Source organism: Macaca thibetana, chromosome 16, assembly GCF_024542745.1.
Source record: "Macaca thibetana thibetana isolate TM-01 chromosome 16, ASM2454274v1, whole genome shotgun sequence".
NCBI classification, from domain to species: domain Eukaryota; kingdom Metazoa; phylum Chordata; class Mammalia; order Primates; family Cercopithecidae; genus Macaca; species Macaca thibetana.
In genome coordinates this window covers 51,180,992-51,194,044 of record NC_065593.1, presented here as the reverse complement: position 1 = coordinate 51,194,044, position 13,053 = coordinate 51,180,992, and the positions used below count along the sequence as shown (strand labels likewise).

The following is a 13,053-nucleotide window of genomic DNA, read 5'->3' as shown; positions in this document are numbered from 1 at the left end:
ACGGAGAGGACTTAGGACACTATGGGACCCTCCGGGAAAAGAGGGGAGACGTCGTGACCCAGGCCCCGCCCCGCCTTGCCGCCCTCGTGCCCGGCGCTAAGACCCAGCGGGCGCGCGGCCCGCCCTGGGCCTGTCCCTGTCCCCTTCCGTCCGCGGGGCCGCCAGCTCAGCTCTGGAGAGCCGGCGGCGCGGCGGGCATGGCTCGGGTGGCGTGGGGGCTGCTGTGGCTGCTGCTGGGCAGCGCCAGGGCGCAGTACGAGAAGTACAGCTTCCGGGGCTTCCCGCCAGAGGACCTGATGCCGCTGGCCGCGGCCTACGGGCACGCGCTGGAGCAGTATGAGGGCGAGAGCTGGCGCGAGAGCGCGCGCTACCTGGAGGCGGCGCTGCGGCTGCACCGGCTACTGCGCGACAGCGAGGCCTTCTGCCACGCCAACTGCAGCGGCCCCGCTCCCGCGCCCAAGCCCGACCCAGACGACGGCCGCGCCGACGAGTGGGCCCGCGAGCTGCGGCTCTTCGGCCGCGTCCTGGAGCGCGCCGCCTGCCTGCGGCGCTGCAAGCGGACGCTGCCCGCCTTCCAGGTGCCCTACCCGCCGCGGCAGCTGCTGCGCGACTTCCAGAGCCGCTTGCCCTACCAGTACCTGCACTACGCGCTGTTCAAGGTGGGAGCCCGCCCCCACCCGGGGACCTGTCTCGGGCTGGGCGTCGTGTCACTCCACCGATCGGTCGGAGGAGCGTTGCCTTCACCCGCGGCACGAAGCCAGCTCCGTTCTTACTGACCCGCTCCCCGAACCCCTACCCCCCGACCAGGCTAACCGGCTGGAGAAGGCGGTGGCGGCGGCCTACACCTTCCTCCAGAGGAACCCGAAGCACGAGCTGACCGCCAAGTACCTCAACTACTACCGGGGGATGCTGGACGTCGCCGACGAGTCCCTCACGGACCTAGAGGCCCAGCCCTACGAGGTGGGGTGGAGGGGCAGGAGGAGGGTCCCGCCGATAGGACTTGTAGAGGAGGGGAGATGTTGGGGGCGCCCTGACTTCCCCTGCCACGCCCCTTCCAGGCCGTGTTCCTCCGGGCTGTGAAGCTCTACAACAGCGGGGATTTCCGCAGCAGCACGGAGGACATGGAGCGGGCCTTGGCAGAGTACCTGGCGGTCTTTGCCCGGTGCCTGGCCGGCTGTGAAGGGGCCCATGAGCAGGTGGACTTCAAAGACTTCTACCCGGCCATAGCAGGTATCCGCCACCCAGACCACGGCGGGCAGTCCTCTCACCCACAGGCTCGGTAAGGCAGATGTCCCCTCCCTGCACGTGGAGCACTGCGAATGTGGAGGAGCCAGCCGGGAGGAAGGCCTTGTCTGCTGAGAAAGACACTGAGTGTAGGAGCCCCAGCTGGAAGTGTCCAAGGGGCTGGATCAGTGCAGAGGCAGTGACATCCCTGAAGGGTTTGGGAAGCTTGGGTTCACAGGCCTTCCAGGCAGAGGGCAGTGCAGATGCAAAGGTGCAGCAGTGAGAAGTAGCCCAGCAGGTGTGTGCAAAAAGCAATTGGTAACCAGAAATCACACCTAGTCTAGGGATCTCTAACCCCGGGGTCCCTCAAGCAGGAGCAGAAAGGACTGTCCTTGGCCAGGTGTGGTGACTCACACCTATAATCTCAGCATTTTGGGAGGCCGAGGCGGGCAGATCACGAGGTCAGGAGTTCAAGACCAGCCTGACCAACATGGTGAAACTCTGTCTCTACTAAAAATACAAAAATTAGCTGGTCTTGGTGGTGGTTGCCTGTAATCCCAGCTACTTGGGAGGCTGAGGCAGAATTGCTTGAACCTGGGAGGTGGAGGTTGCATTGAGCCAAGATCGTGCCACTGCACTCCAGCCTGGTCGACAGAGGGAGACTCCGTCTCAAAAAAAAAAAAAAAAAAAAAAAAAAAAAAAAAGACCTTTAGCTTCTCTGTTTGGACTTCTGCCCCACTTCTGGACCTCATCTGCTGTTCTCCCAGAATGCCCTGGCTCCCTCTGGCTTGGGGTGGTGGTTGAGTGGTGGGGTTGATGAGTCAGCCCAGCCCACAGTCATCTTCCTCATCATCATTTGTCATATAGTATGCCAAGCACTTTACACGCATTCTCTCCTGTGATTGCAACAGCAACACGTTTTCTGGACAAGCAGCCTGGCTCAGTAGGCAGAGCTTGGATTTGGAGTCTCCTCCACCTGGGGGGACAGAGCTGTTCATTGCAACGCCAGCCTCTCACTGCGGCCTCCCACCCCCAGATCTCTTTGCAGAATCCCTGCAGTGCAAGGTGGACTGTGAGGCCAATTTGACCCCCAATGTGGGCGGCTACTTCGTGGACAAGTTCGTGGCCACCATGTACCACTACCTGCAGTTTGCCTACTACAAGTGTGAGCCCCCTGGGTGGACTTGGGCAGGGGAAGAGGTGATAAGGGAGAGGACGCATGGGAGCCTCCCAGAGTTGTGGGGAGCTTTCCTTCAGTATTGAGGACCCTGGGTGATAGGAGGAAAGGCTAGGGGCGGTGGGGATATGGGGAAGGCACCCTGGGAGTCTGGGGCAGGTGAGAGGCTGAGTGGGAACAGACAGCAGCCTCAGGGAGAAGTAGAGGGTCTCTTGGGCAAATGACTAGGCAACCAACAACTGCAGAGCACTTGACAGTTTATTTTTATTTTTGAAACGGAGTTTCGGCCGGGCGCGGTGGCTCACGCCTGTAATCCCAGCACTTTGGGAGGCCGAGGCGGGCGGATCACAAGGTCAGGAGATCGAGACCACGGTGAAACCCCGTCTCTACTAAAAATACAAAAAATTAGCCGGGCGCGGTTGTGGGCGCCTGTAGTCCCAGCTACTCGGGAGGCTGAGGCAGGAGAATGGCGTGAACCCGGGAGGCGGAGCTTGCAGTGAGCCGAGATCGCGCCACTGCACTCCAGCCTGGGCGACAGAGCGAGACTCTGTCTCAAAAAAAAAAAAAAAAAAAAAAAAAGAAACGGAGTTTCACTCTGTTACCCAGGCTGGAGTGCAGTGGCACGATCTCGGCTCACTGCAACCTCTGCCTCCAGGGTTCAAGTGATTTTCCTGCCTCAGCCTCCTGAGTAGCTGGGATTACAGGTGCACACCACCACGCCCAGCTGATTTTTGTATTTTTAGTAGAGACGGGGTTTCACCATGTTGGCCAGGCTGGTCTTGAACTGCTGACCTCAGGTGATCCACTGCCTTAGCCTCCCAAAGTGCTAGGATTATAGGTATGAGCCACTGCGCCCAGCCAACACTTGAGAGTTTATAAGGCAGTTTACCTTATGTGGTCCTTTCACCAACACCATGCAGCTGGCATTACTGGACCAATTTTTCAGATGGGGAAACTGAGGCTTATAGGGCAAGGGACTGTTAGAGTCATGACTAATAAAATGTGGCACCAGGACTTGTGGCTCTCCTCACTGGAGAGATCCTGGCATCCACTGGGGCTGGAATGGACAGCCTCCAGTGTTCTTGCTACTTGAAGATGCCAAGATTCAGACAGAGCTGGGAATCCAAGCAGAGCGGGGGCTAAGAACCAAGGGGCCAGGAGACCCTTCCTGGGTACAGATAGCAGAGAGGCTGAGGGCCTCTAATTCCCTAGAGCCATCATTCTCCAGCCATGTGAGCTTGAGCAATTTATCTAACCTCTCTGTGACTCAGATTTACTGTCATGGGGATGACAGTAATAGGCATGGCTGGGCATGGTGGTTCACGCCTGTAATCCCAGCACTTTGGGAAGCCCAGGCAGGCAGGTGGCTTGAGCCCAGGCCTTCAAGACCAACCTGGGCAATGTGGCAAGACTCCGTGTCTACAAAAAATACAAAAAGTTAGCCAGGCATGGTGGCGAGTGCCTGTAGTCCCAGCTACTGAGGAGACTGAGGTGGGAGGATTGCTTGAGCCCTGGAGGCGGAGGCTGTACTGAGCTGAGATCGTACCACTGCACTGCAGCCTGAGTGACGGAACAAGACCCTGTCTCAAAACAAACAAAAACATACAAAAAATTAGATGGGTGTGGTGGTGCCTGCCTGTAGTCCCAGCTACTCAGGAGGCTGAGGTGAGAGGATCACCTAAGCCTGGGAGATCAAGGCTGAGGTGACCATAATTGCACCACTGCACTCCAGCCAGGGTGATAGAGTGAGACCCTGTCTCAAAAACAATAAAAAGACAATAACAGGCTTAGGTGAGTTAGTCAGGGCCTGGCATACGGTGAGTGCCCACTACATGCTAGCTGGCATTATGCATGGGTGGGGTAAGGAGTCCATTAGGTATTCTGGGAGGTGGCTGGGTAGCAGGGGTGCTGGACTGAACTGGGAGATGGGGTTGACTCTGAAGGGGAAGCGCCGGAGCAATTCCTCACCCCTGTCCTGCTGCAGTGAATGATGTGCGCCAGGCTGCCCGCAGCGCCGCCAGCTACATGCTCTTCGACCCCAATGACAGCATCATGCAGCAGAACCTGGTGTATTACCGCTTCCACCGGGCTCGCTGGGGCCTGGAAGAGGAGGACTTCCAGCCCCGGGAGGTGGGCACTGCTTTCTGGGGCACTTGCTGGACATGCACTTTGTAAAATATAAACTGGCAGCCGGGCGCGGTGGCTCACGCCTGTAATCCCAACACTTTGGGAGGCCGAGGCGAGCGGATCACGAGGTCAGGAGATTGAGACCATCCTGGCTAACATGGTGAAACCCCGTCTCTACTAAAAAGACAAAACATTAGCCAGGTGTGGTGGCGGGCGCCTGTAGTCCTAGCTACTTGGGAGACTGAGGCAGGAGAATGGTGTGAACCTGGGAGGCAGAGCTTGCAGTGAGCCGAGATCGCGCCACTGCGCTTCAGTCTGGGTGACAGAGTGAGACTGTCTCAAATAATAATAATAAAATAAAATAGAAAATAAAAAATAAACTCCTGGCTTCCGTGGAAGGCAGGATGGGAAATGGAAAGAAAGAACATGAGTTGAGGTTAGAGTCCTGGATTCAGAGCTCAGCCCCACTGCTGTGTGGTCCTAGGAAGACCATGGCCCTTTCTGAATCTATTGCCTTGCCTGCAAAATGGTGGTGGTATTGCCCACCTCACCAGCAGTGTCCGACGAGGGATGTATGAAGGTACACATCCACTCCTGCGTGTTCCACTCCCTACCTTCATTACCCTCACTGCTGACCTTTGTCCGTCTTCCCCAGGTAACCAAGGGAGGAAACCCGTTGGAATTGAGGGCCAGGCTGGCAAATATGGGACACATGGTGCCACTCCTGCCTTCCTTGTCAGTGGCAGACATTGCTAATGGATTGAGGGACTCTTTCTCAGCAAACCCTCAGAATCCTTAACCCAGTGTTCCAAGCAGCCACGATGATCTGATTAGCTTGTGAGCTGATACTTGATACTTGAGCTGGAAGAGGGTCAGTGGGCCCAGATCCTAGGAGCCCTGGCTTCTTGCCATCTGGCAGCAGCAGGGTATGGCTCACCCCCACCCCGTCCTTTCCTCCTTCCAGGAGGCCATGCTCTACCACAACCAGACGGCCGAGCTGCGGGAGCTGCTGGAGTTCACCCACATGTACCTGCAGTCAGATGATGAGGTGAGTGCCTCCTGCTTTCCAGAACTAGGCTGTGATGGGGACACCTTGGACCTTTATCTGGGGCCCCCAGTGTGCCAGAATTCAGCCCCAGCCCCTGGTGGTCAACTGTCATGAAGCAGAGAGGTTTGCCTATTCCTTGTCTAGACTGTCCCTTCTTTCCCCAGCCTCAGTATTCTCATGTCCCCTTTCTGTACATGTCCCAGTCCTGCTCCTCCCAGGCCCAGCTCACATGGTGCCTCCTCCAGGAAGCCCTTGCCGCATGCCCTGGCTCTTTGTTCTGGGTTAGCAGTGCCCACTCTGACCCTGTGTGCCTCCCTGGCCACCTGTGGCCTGGACCTGGGTAATTGCAGCCCTGGTGCAATCTATAATCCTGTAATCACAGCAATCTAGGAGGCCGAGGCAGAGGGATCATCTGAGGTCAGGAGTTCAAGACCAGCCTGGCCAACATAGTGAAACCCTGTCTCTACTAAAAATACAAAAATTACTCAGGTGTGGTGGTGAGCACCTGTAATCTCAGCTATTTGGGAGGCTGAGGCAGGAGAATCGCTGAACCCAGAGGCAGAGGTTGCAGTGAGCCGAGATCACGCCACTGCACTCCAGCCTGGGTGACAGATTGAGACTCTGTCTCGAGAAAAAAAAAAAATTAAGCGAGATCAAGTATGTATTTTTCTTTTTTTTTTTTTCTTGGTAACAGAATCTCGCTCTGTCACCCAGGCTGGAGTGTGCAGTGGCATGATCTCCACTCACTGCAACCTCCACTTCTTGGGTTCAAGGGATCCTCCTGTCTCAGCCTCCGAGTACCTGGGATTACAGGCCTGCGCCACCATGTCCAGCCAATTTTATTTTGTATTTGTAGTAGAGACAGGGTTTTACCACGTTGGCCAGGCTGGTCTCAAACTCCTGACCTCAAGTGATCTGACTGCCTTGGCCTCCCAAAGTGCTGGGATTACAGGCATGAGCCACCTTGCCTGGCTGAGATCAAGTATGTAAAGCACTTGATAAAGAGCCAGCAGCCGGTAGATGCACAGTGAATGGCAGCCCAGTCTCGCTCTGTCACCCAGGCTGGAGTGCAGTGGTGCAGTCTCAGCTCACTGCAACCTCCACCTCCCAGGTTCAAGCGATTCTCCTGCCTCAGCCTCCCGAGTAGCTGGGATTACAGGTGTGTGCCACCACACCCAGAATACAATACCACACCCAAAAATACAAAAAATTTTTGTATTTTCGGTAGAGACATGGGGTTTCACCATGTTGGCCAGGCTGGTCTTGAACTCCTGACCTCAAGTGATCCACCCACCTCAGCCTCCCAAAGTGCTGGGGTTACAGGTGTGAGTCACTGCGCCCAGCACATGGCAGCCGTTTTGACGGCTGTCTCTTGTTCCCTGTGGTTTGCCAGACACCAGACTAGGGGCTGGAGTAAGTTAGTGAAAGTCATGATCCGTTTCACATGCAGCTCACAGTCTAGTGGGGGAAGCACAAACAGCTGCTGGAGAGGGCAGCATATGGCACTGGGGGAGGTCTCCAGCCCAGCCAGAGTCACCAGCAAGGGCTCAGCCTGGAACTGATGCCTGGCTCTGGAGGGATTAGTGCGGGTTACGCAGGCACAGGGGACGGCAGTAGTTCCTGGCAGGGAAACAGTATGAGCAAAAACATTATGCATGGACTGGCAATATTCTCACCAGAGTCTTTATGCTTAAAAGGTGGGGCTGTGCAGGGGCGATGTTTATGCTGACACCAAATTCTACTGGTGGTGCTCTATGCAGCCACTCAGGGAGGGGCAGTTTGGGGAAAATCCTCAGAACAGTCTCATTAGATCTTGAGACTGGGAAGGGAAGGGGCTTTGGGGACTGAGAGATGGGATGGGAGGTCCCATTGGCCAGGAAGGGAGCCCATATGGGTTTGGGCCTACTGTGACCCTGTTTCTTCCGCAACCGTGGCGCTACTCTAGATGGAGCTGGAGGAGACAGAACCGCCCCTGGAGCCTGAGGATGCCCTATCTGACGCCGAGTTTGAAGGGGAGGGTGACTACGAGGAGGGCATGTATGCTGACTGGTGGCAGGAGCCGGATGCCAAGGGCGATGAGGCCGAGGCTGGTCAGTGACACAAGTCCTTGGGGGATGGGGATGCAGCCTGGGATGGAGGTTGGGGACAGATGGATTCACTCGCTGGACTCCAGAGCCCAGGGTGTGTTTGGGTGCCGGGACCCATCCTCCAGGGGCCTCCAGCCTGTTGGCAACCCCTGTCCTGCTTGGGGGTGGAGGCGCAGCATCTCCCCTGGAGCTGGGACCAGCTGAGACCTGTCCTGGGGAGCCTCACCCCACCTCCCATCAGGACAGCACCTGGACACCCACTGGGAGTGGGTGGGGGGCCAACCCCAATGCTTTCTCCTTTCCTTTTCAGAGCCAGAGCCTGAACTGGCATGAGAAGGGGACACCCCGCACCCCTCAAGCTTGGGAAGCCTGGTCCCGATGGCCCCACCCTCACCAACCTGGGCAGCAGCAAGAACTATTTATTAAAAACTTAAGATGGGCCAGGCGCGGTGGCTCACGCCTGTAATCCCAGCACTTTGGGAGGCCAAGGCGGGTGGATCACTTGAGGCCAGGAGTTCAAAACCAGCCTGGCCAACATGGTGAAACCCCCGTCTCTACTAAAATACATAAATTAGCCGGGTGTGGTGGCGGGCACCTGTAATCCCAGCTACTTGGGAGGCTGAGGCAGGAGAATCACTTGAACCTGGGAGGCAAAGGTTGCAGTGAACTGAGATCGTGTCACTGCACTCCAGCCTGGGCGACAAAGCGAGACTCCATCTTTAAAAAAAAAAAAGCAAATTTAAGATGGGCCGGGCGTGGTGACTCATGCCTGTAATCCCAGCCCTTTGGGAGGCCGATCACTTGAGGTCAGGAGTTCAAGACCAGCCTGGCCAACATAGTGAAATGCCATCTCTACTAAAAAATACAAAAATTAGCCAGGCATGGTGGCGCACACCTGTAATCGTAGCTACCCGGGAGGCTGAGCCAGGAGAATCACCTGAACCCAGGAGGCAGAGCTTACAGTGAGCTGAGATTGTGCCACTGCACTTCAGCCTGGGTGACAGAGTGAGACTCCATCTCAAAAAAAAAAAAAAAAAAAACTTAAGATGGACATAGCTGACTGGGCCCCTGTCCTGCCCCACCCGTGAGTGCTGCGACCCAGGCCCATCCTGCCACTTCTGTGTCTCTGGACCACAGGATGGTGGTGGCATTGCAGGTTGGCAAGTGGGCTGACAGGATCCGCCCTCCTCACTGCTCAGCCCCTCACCTGGACAGTCTCCTGGACAAGAAGTTTCCAGCTGCTGGCTGGAGTCTCAGGCCAAATTGCAGAGGGTCCTCCAGGGTACTGAACAGCACTGGACTAGGAGTCTAGTAGTTCCAGGGCCCTGACCAGTAGGTGCTCAATAAATGTTTGTTGTTGAGTCATAGCACCTGTGGTCGTCTCCCCGGAGCTCAGTTGTGAGGGTACAGGCCCTTCCCTCCCTCTCTCCGCACCTGTGTCCCCTCATCTGTAAAATGTGGGGCGGAGGGGCACCATCTGGGCCCTCGCTGGTCCTCTGCACCTGGGGCTGAAGGTTCTACGAGAGAGGACGCAGTGTGCAGACCCGCCGCCAGGGGGCGTGAGAACACAGTCCTCCCCAGGCTTGGGAAGACAGTGGTTTCAGATTTCTAAGATGGGAAGTCCTGTATTTTCCTAGTTCAGGATCACTTCCCTCGGGGAATGTGGCGAGTGTGGGAGGGGGCCAAGGACATTTGCTCCTGGTGTTTACTTTCTGGGCATTTACTGACCCAGATTCCTTAGAGTCAGAGGGAGCTGGCCCTGCCGCTGCCCTCTATTCCCCGGTTCCACAGCCGGGGTGGGGCCCCAACTGAGCAGCCAGAGGAGCCCCAGGGATGTGGTTTGATTACTTTGGGCTTCTTGGGGTGCAGTGGGACAGCCAGATCCCCCTTGACCGATTTTACATGGGCTCCCGGGGGTAGTGGGTCCCGGTGTGCAGGGTGTGCTGGCAACGATGGTGCCTGGTGGCTACCTCATAGCCTGGGACACACCGCCAAACCCCCACCCCTATTCCACAGCGGGGAGAGGGGGGCAAAAGGGGTCTGTCTGGGAGGAACCCAGGGCCAAGGCCAGCCGGGTGACGGTTCTGCCCTGTATTTCCAGCCTCCTGGGGGCAGGGTGGCAAAGTTGTCTTCCTACCCGAAGGTGGAGTCAAGGCTGGGAAGCCAAGTTCTCACTGCCCCACCGCTACCTTCTCTCCAAATGTGCCAAGTGATCTGGCCTGGGTCCTGTCGGCCACTGTTCCCAGGAGGACTCCCTGTCCTACCCCAAACCCCTCCCCTAGGCCTTTGATCGGGATGAGAGCTGGAAGGGCAGAGTCTGAGTCTGGAAAAAAGGCCAGGTCAAGGCTGGGGGCTCAGTGACCTCACTCCTTCCTCCCATAGGTGGGTCTTCCAGGGAAACACATCTGCAGTGGTAGCGTTTCCTGACCGCCTCCAGGTGCAGGGTGGCGTGGCCCCGCCCCACCCCACCTCTTTCAAGCTGCTGTATTATCAGGTCCACCAAGGCCCAGCCCCTGTTTCTGGGAGGGGCTGGCCCTTCAGAGGGTGGGGAGCGGGATGTGCTGCGGCGTGTCTGCGCAGATGTGAACCCGCCATGAGCACGAGCTTTGGAATCTGGACGGCTGGGTGTGGGTCTGAAAGTGCCTGTGTGCTTGTGCGCTTGTGTGTTGCGTGGATGTGCGGGTCAGGGTGTGAATGTGTGCCTGCGTGCATGCATGAATGTGGGGGTTTTTTTTTTTCCTTTTTTTTTGTTTTTCTTTTTGAGACAGAGTCTCACTCTGTCTCCCAGGCTGGAATGCAGTGGCGTGATCTCAGCTCACTACAACCTCTGCCTCCTGGGTTCAAGCAGTTTTCTGCCTCAGCCTCCCAAGTAACTGGGATTACAGGCACCTGCCTGTAATAACCCAGCTAATTTTTGTGGGATTTTTTGTTTTGAGACAGTGTCTCACTCTGTTGCCCAGGCTGGAGTGCAGTGGCATATCTTGGCTCACTGCAACCTCCGCCTCCCAGATTCAAGCAATTCTCCTGCCTCAGCCTCCCGAATAGCTGAGATTACAGGTGTGCGCCACTGTGCCTGGCTAATTTTTGTATTTTTAGTAGAGATGGGGTTTTGTCATGTTGACCAGGCTGGTCTTGAACTCCTGACCTCAGGCAATCTGCCCACCTCGGCCTCCCAAAGTACTGAGATTACAGGTGTGAGCCACCCTGTCCAGCTAATTTTTGTATTTTTAGTAGAGACAGGGTTTCACCATGTTGGCCAGACTGGTCTCAAACTCCTGACCTCAGGTGATCCACCCCACCTCGGCCTCCCAAGTGCTGGGAATGAATGTGTGTTTAGAGGAATTCATTCACTCAATCAGCACATATTTATTGAGCACCTACTATGTGCCAGGCATGCTGAGGCTCTGGGCTTAGAAGAGTGAACAGAGCAGGCCAAACGCCGGGCCCACGTGGACTTACATTCTAGCAGGGAGGCGGGCAGAAAACAATAAATGTCAGAATGTGTGAATTAGATAGGTATGGCAGATATAGAGGTGGGAAAAGGATCTGAGAGCTGATCCTTTTGCAGTTTGCAGTTGAGGTGTGATGGTAGCTGTCCAAGTGTGCATCTGAGCATGGCGTCTCCGAGTGTGTGGTGAAGCAGTGTGTGTATTAGGGAGCAGGCCTGCCCTCCCTAGGCACCACTCCTGTGCAGCCCTTTAGCCCAGGCCATTGGCCCAGCCTTGCCTTACTCAGCTCCCCTTTCCCAGGGAACCGCCAGCCCCTCCAGCCTCCCCTGATGCCAGCATCTCCCCAGAGCCCAGCCAGCTCCCCAAACCGGTGAAACCTACTCCCAGCCAGTCCCAGTGTGGGCCCTCTGGGGCCCTCCAGCTCATTCTCCTGACTCCACCCATCCAGACAGTTTCACCTCCTCCACACCTCCGTCTCAGGCAGCCACCTCCCCACCCGCCCCCACACCCCACCCAGCACCTCACCAGTCCTAGAATCTTGGAATAATGGGTTGGAGGTTAGGGATGACCAAAAGGGCTCTAGGGAGGCTGGCCTCATGCAGCAGGACCAGACTCAGATGTCATGGGAAGACCCCATCCTAAGGAAATCAGAGCTACTACGATGTACTAAGTGCCTACTGTGTGCCAGGCACTTGGGAGCTTATTTTTTGAGACAGGATCTTGCTCTGTCACCCAGACTGGAGTGCAGTGACAATCACGGCTCACTGCAGCCTCCACCTTCCAGGCTTAAGCCATCCTCCCACCTCAGCCTCCCGAGTAGCGCTGACCACAGACACGTGCCAGCACACCCAGCTATTTTTTTTTATTTTTGGTAGAGACAGGGTCTTGCTCTGTTGCCTAGGCTGGTGTCAAACTCCTGGGCTCAAGTGATCCTCCTGCCTTGGCCTCCCAAAGTGCTGGCATTACAGACATGAGCCAACACCAGGCCTCTTGACAAATTATTCATAACCCTCAAAACAGTCCTGAGATGCAGATGTCAGTTCTGCTCCAGGTGGGGCTGAGGAATGACAAGCAATTTGTCCAGGGTTCCTTGAGGTGGTTGGTGACTGAGCTGGGTTTGGATCTTTTCTCACTAAATCGGTGCTGCTCAGAGTAGGGAGACAGTACCCTGGTCGCAGGGGCTGGCCTGGTGTGTGTTTGTTCGTTTCTGAGACGTAGTCTCACTGGAGTGCAGTGACGTGATCTCATCTCACTGTAACCTCCAATTCCCTGGTTCAAGCAATTCTCCTGCCTCAGCCTCCCGAGTAGCTGGGATTAGAGGCACACGCCACTACGCTCGGCTAATTTATTTTTAGTAGAGACACACCGTGTTGGCCAGGATGGTCTTGATTTCCTGACCTCATGATCCACCTGCCTCAGCTTCCCAAAGTGCTGGGATTACAGGCGTGAGCCACCCGCCTGGCCAGCCTGGTTTTGTTAGGCTGTCAGCTGGGGCCAGGGAGAGGAGAAGGTGGGCTGCAGGATGTGGAGATAAATCCCCTACAGGGCCCTGCGCTGTGGCTCACACCTGTAAACCCAGCACTTTAGGAGGCCAAACAAGGCGGTTGGATCACTTGAGCCCTGGTCAACATGGTGAAACCCTGTCTGTACCAAAAAGTACGAAAATTAGGCCAGGCACGGTGGCTCACGCCTGTAATCCCAGCACTTTGGGAGGCCGAAGCAGGCAAATCACCTGAGATTAGGAATATGAGACCAGCCTGGCCAACATGGTGAAACCCCGTCTCTATTAAAAATACAAAATTAGCCAGGTGTGATGGCGCATGCCTGTAATCCCAGCTACTTGGGAGGTTGAGGCAGGAAAATCTCTTGAACCTGGGAGGTGGAAGTTGCAGTGAGCCAAGATCGCACCATTGCACTCCAGCCTGGGCAAGGAGAACAAAA

The 13,053-nt window shown here is 56.2% G+C and overlaps 2 protein-coding genes across 2 annotated transcripts in view; one reads left to right on the top strand and one right to left on the bottom strand.

The window, feature by feature from the left end:
* The window catches only part of CNP (2',3'-cyclic nucleotide 3' phosphodiesterase), a 736,460-nt gene that overhangs the window by 175,789 nt on the left and 547,618 nt on the right, over positions 1 to 13,053 (bottom strand). The window lies entirely within an intron of this gene.
* P3H4 (prolyl 3-hydroxylase family member 4 (inactive)) lies at positions 172 to 9,024 on the top strand. The gene is made up of 8 exons (XM_050762751.1): positions 172 to 659; positions 808 to 960; positions 1,059 to 1,230; positions 2,261 to 2,389; positions 4,386 to 4,531; positions 5,493 to 5,576; positions 7,522 to 7,666; positions 7,974 to 9,024. Exons 1-8 carry the CDS (start codon positions 198 to 200, stop codon positions 7,994 to 7,996), a joined length of 1,314 nt encoding a protein of 437 aa, XP_050618708.1. The 5' UTR covers positions 172 to 197; the 3' UTR covers positions 7,997 to 9,024.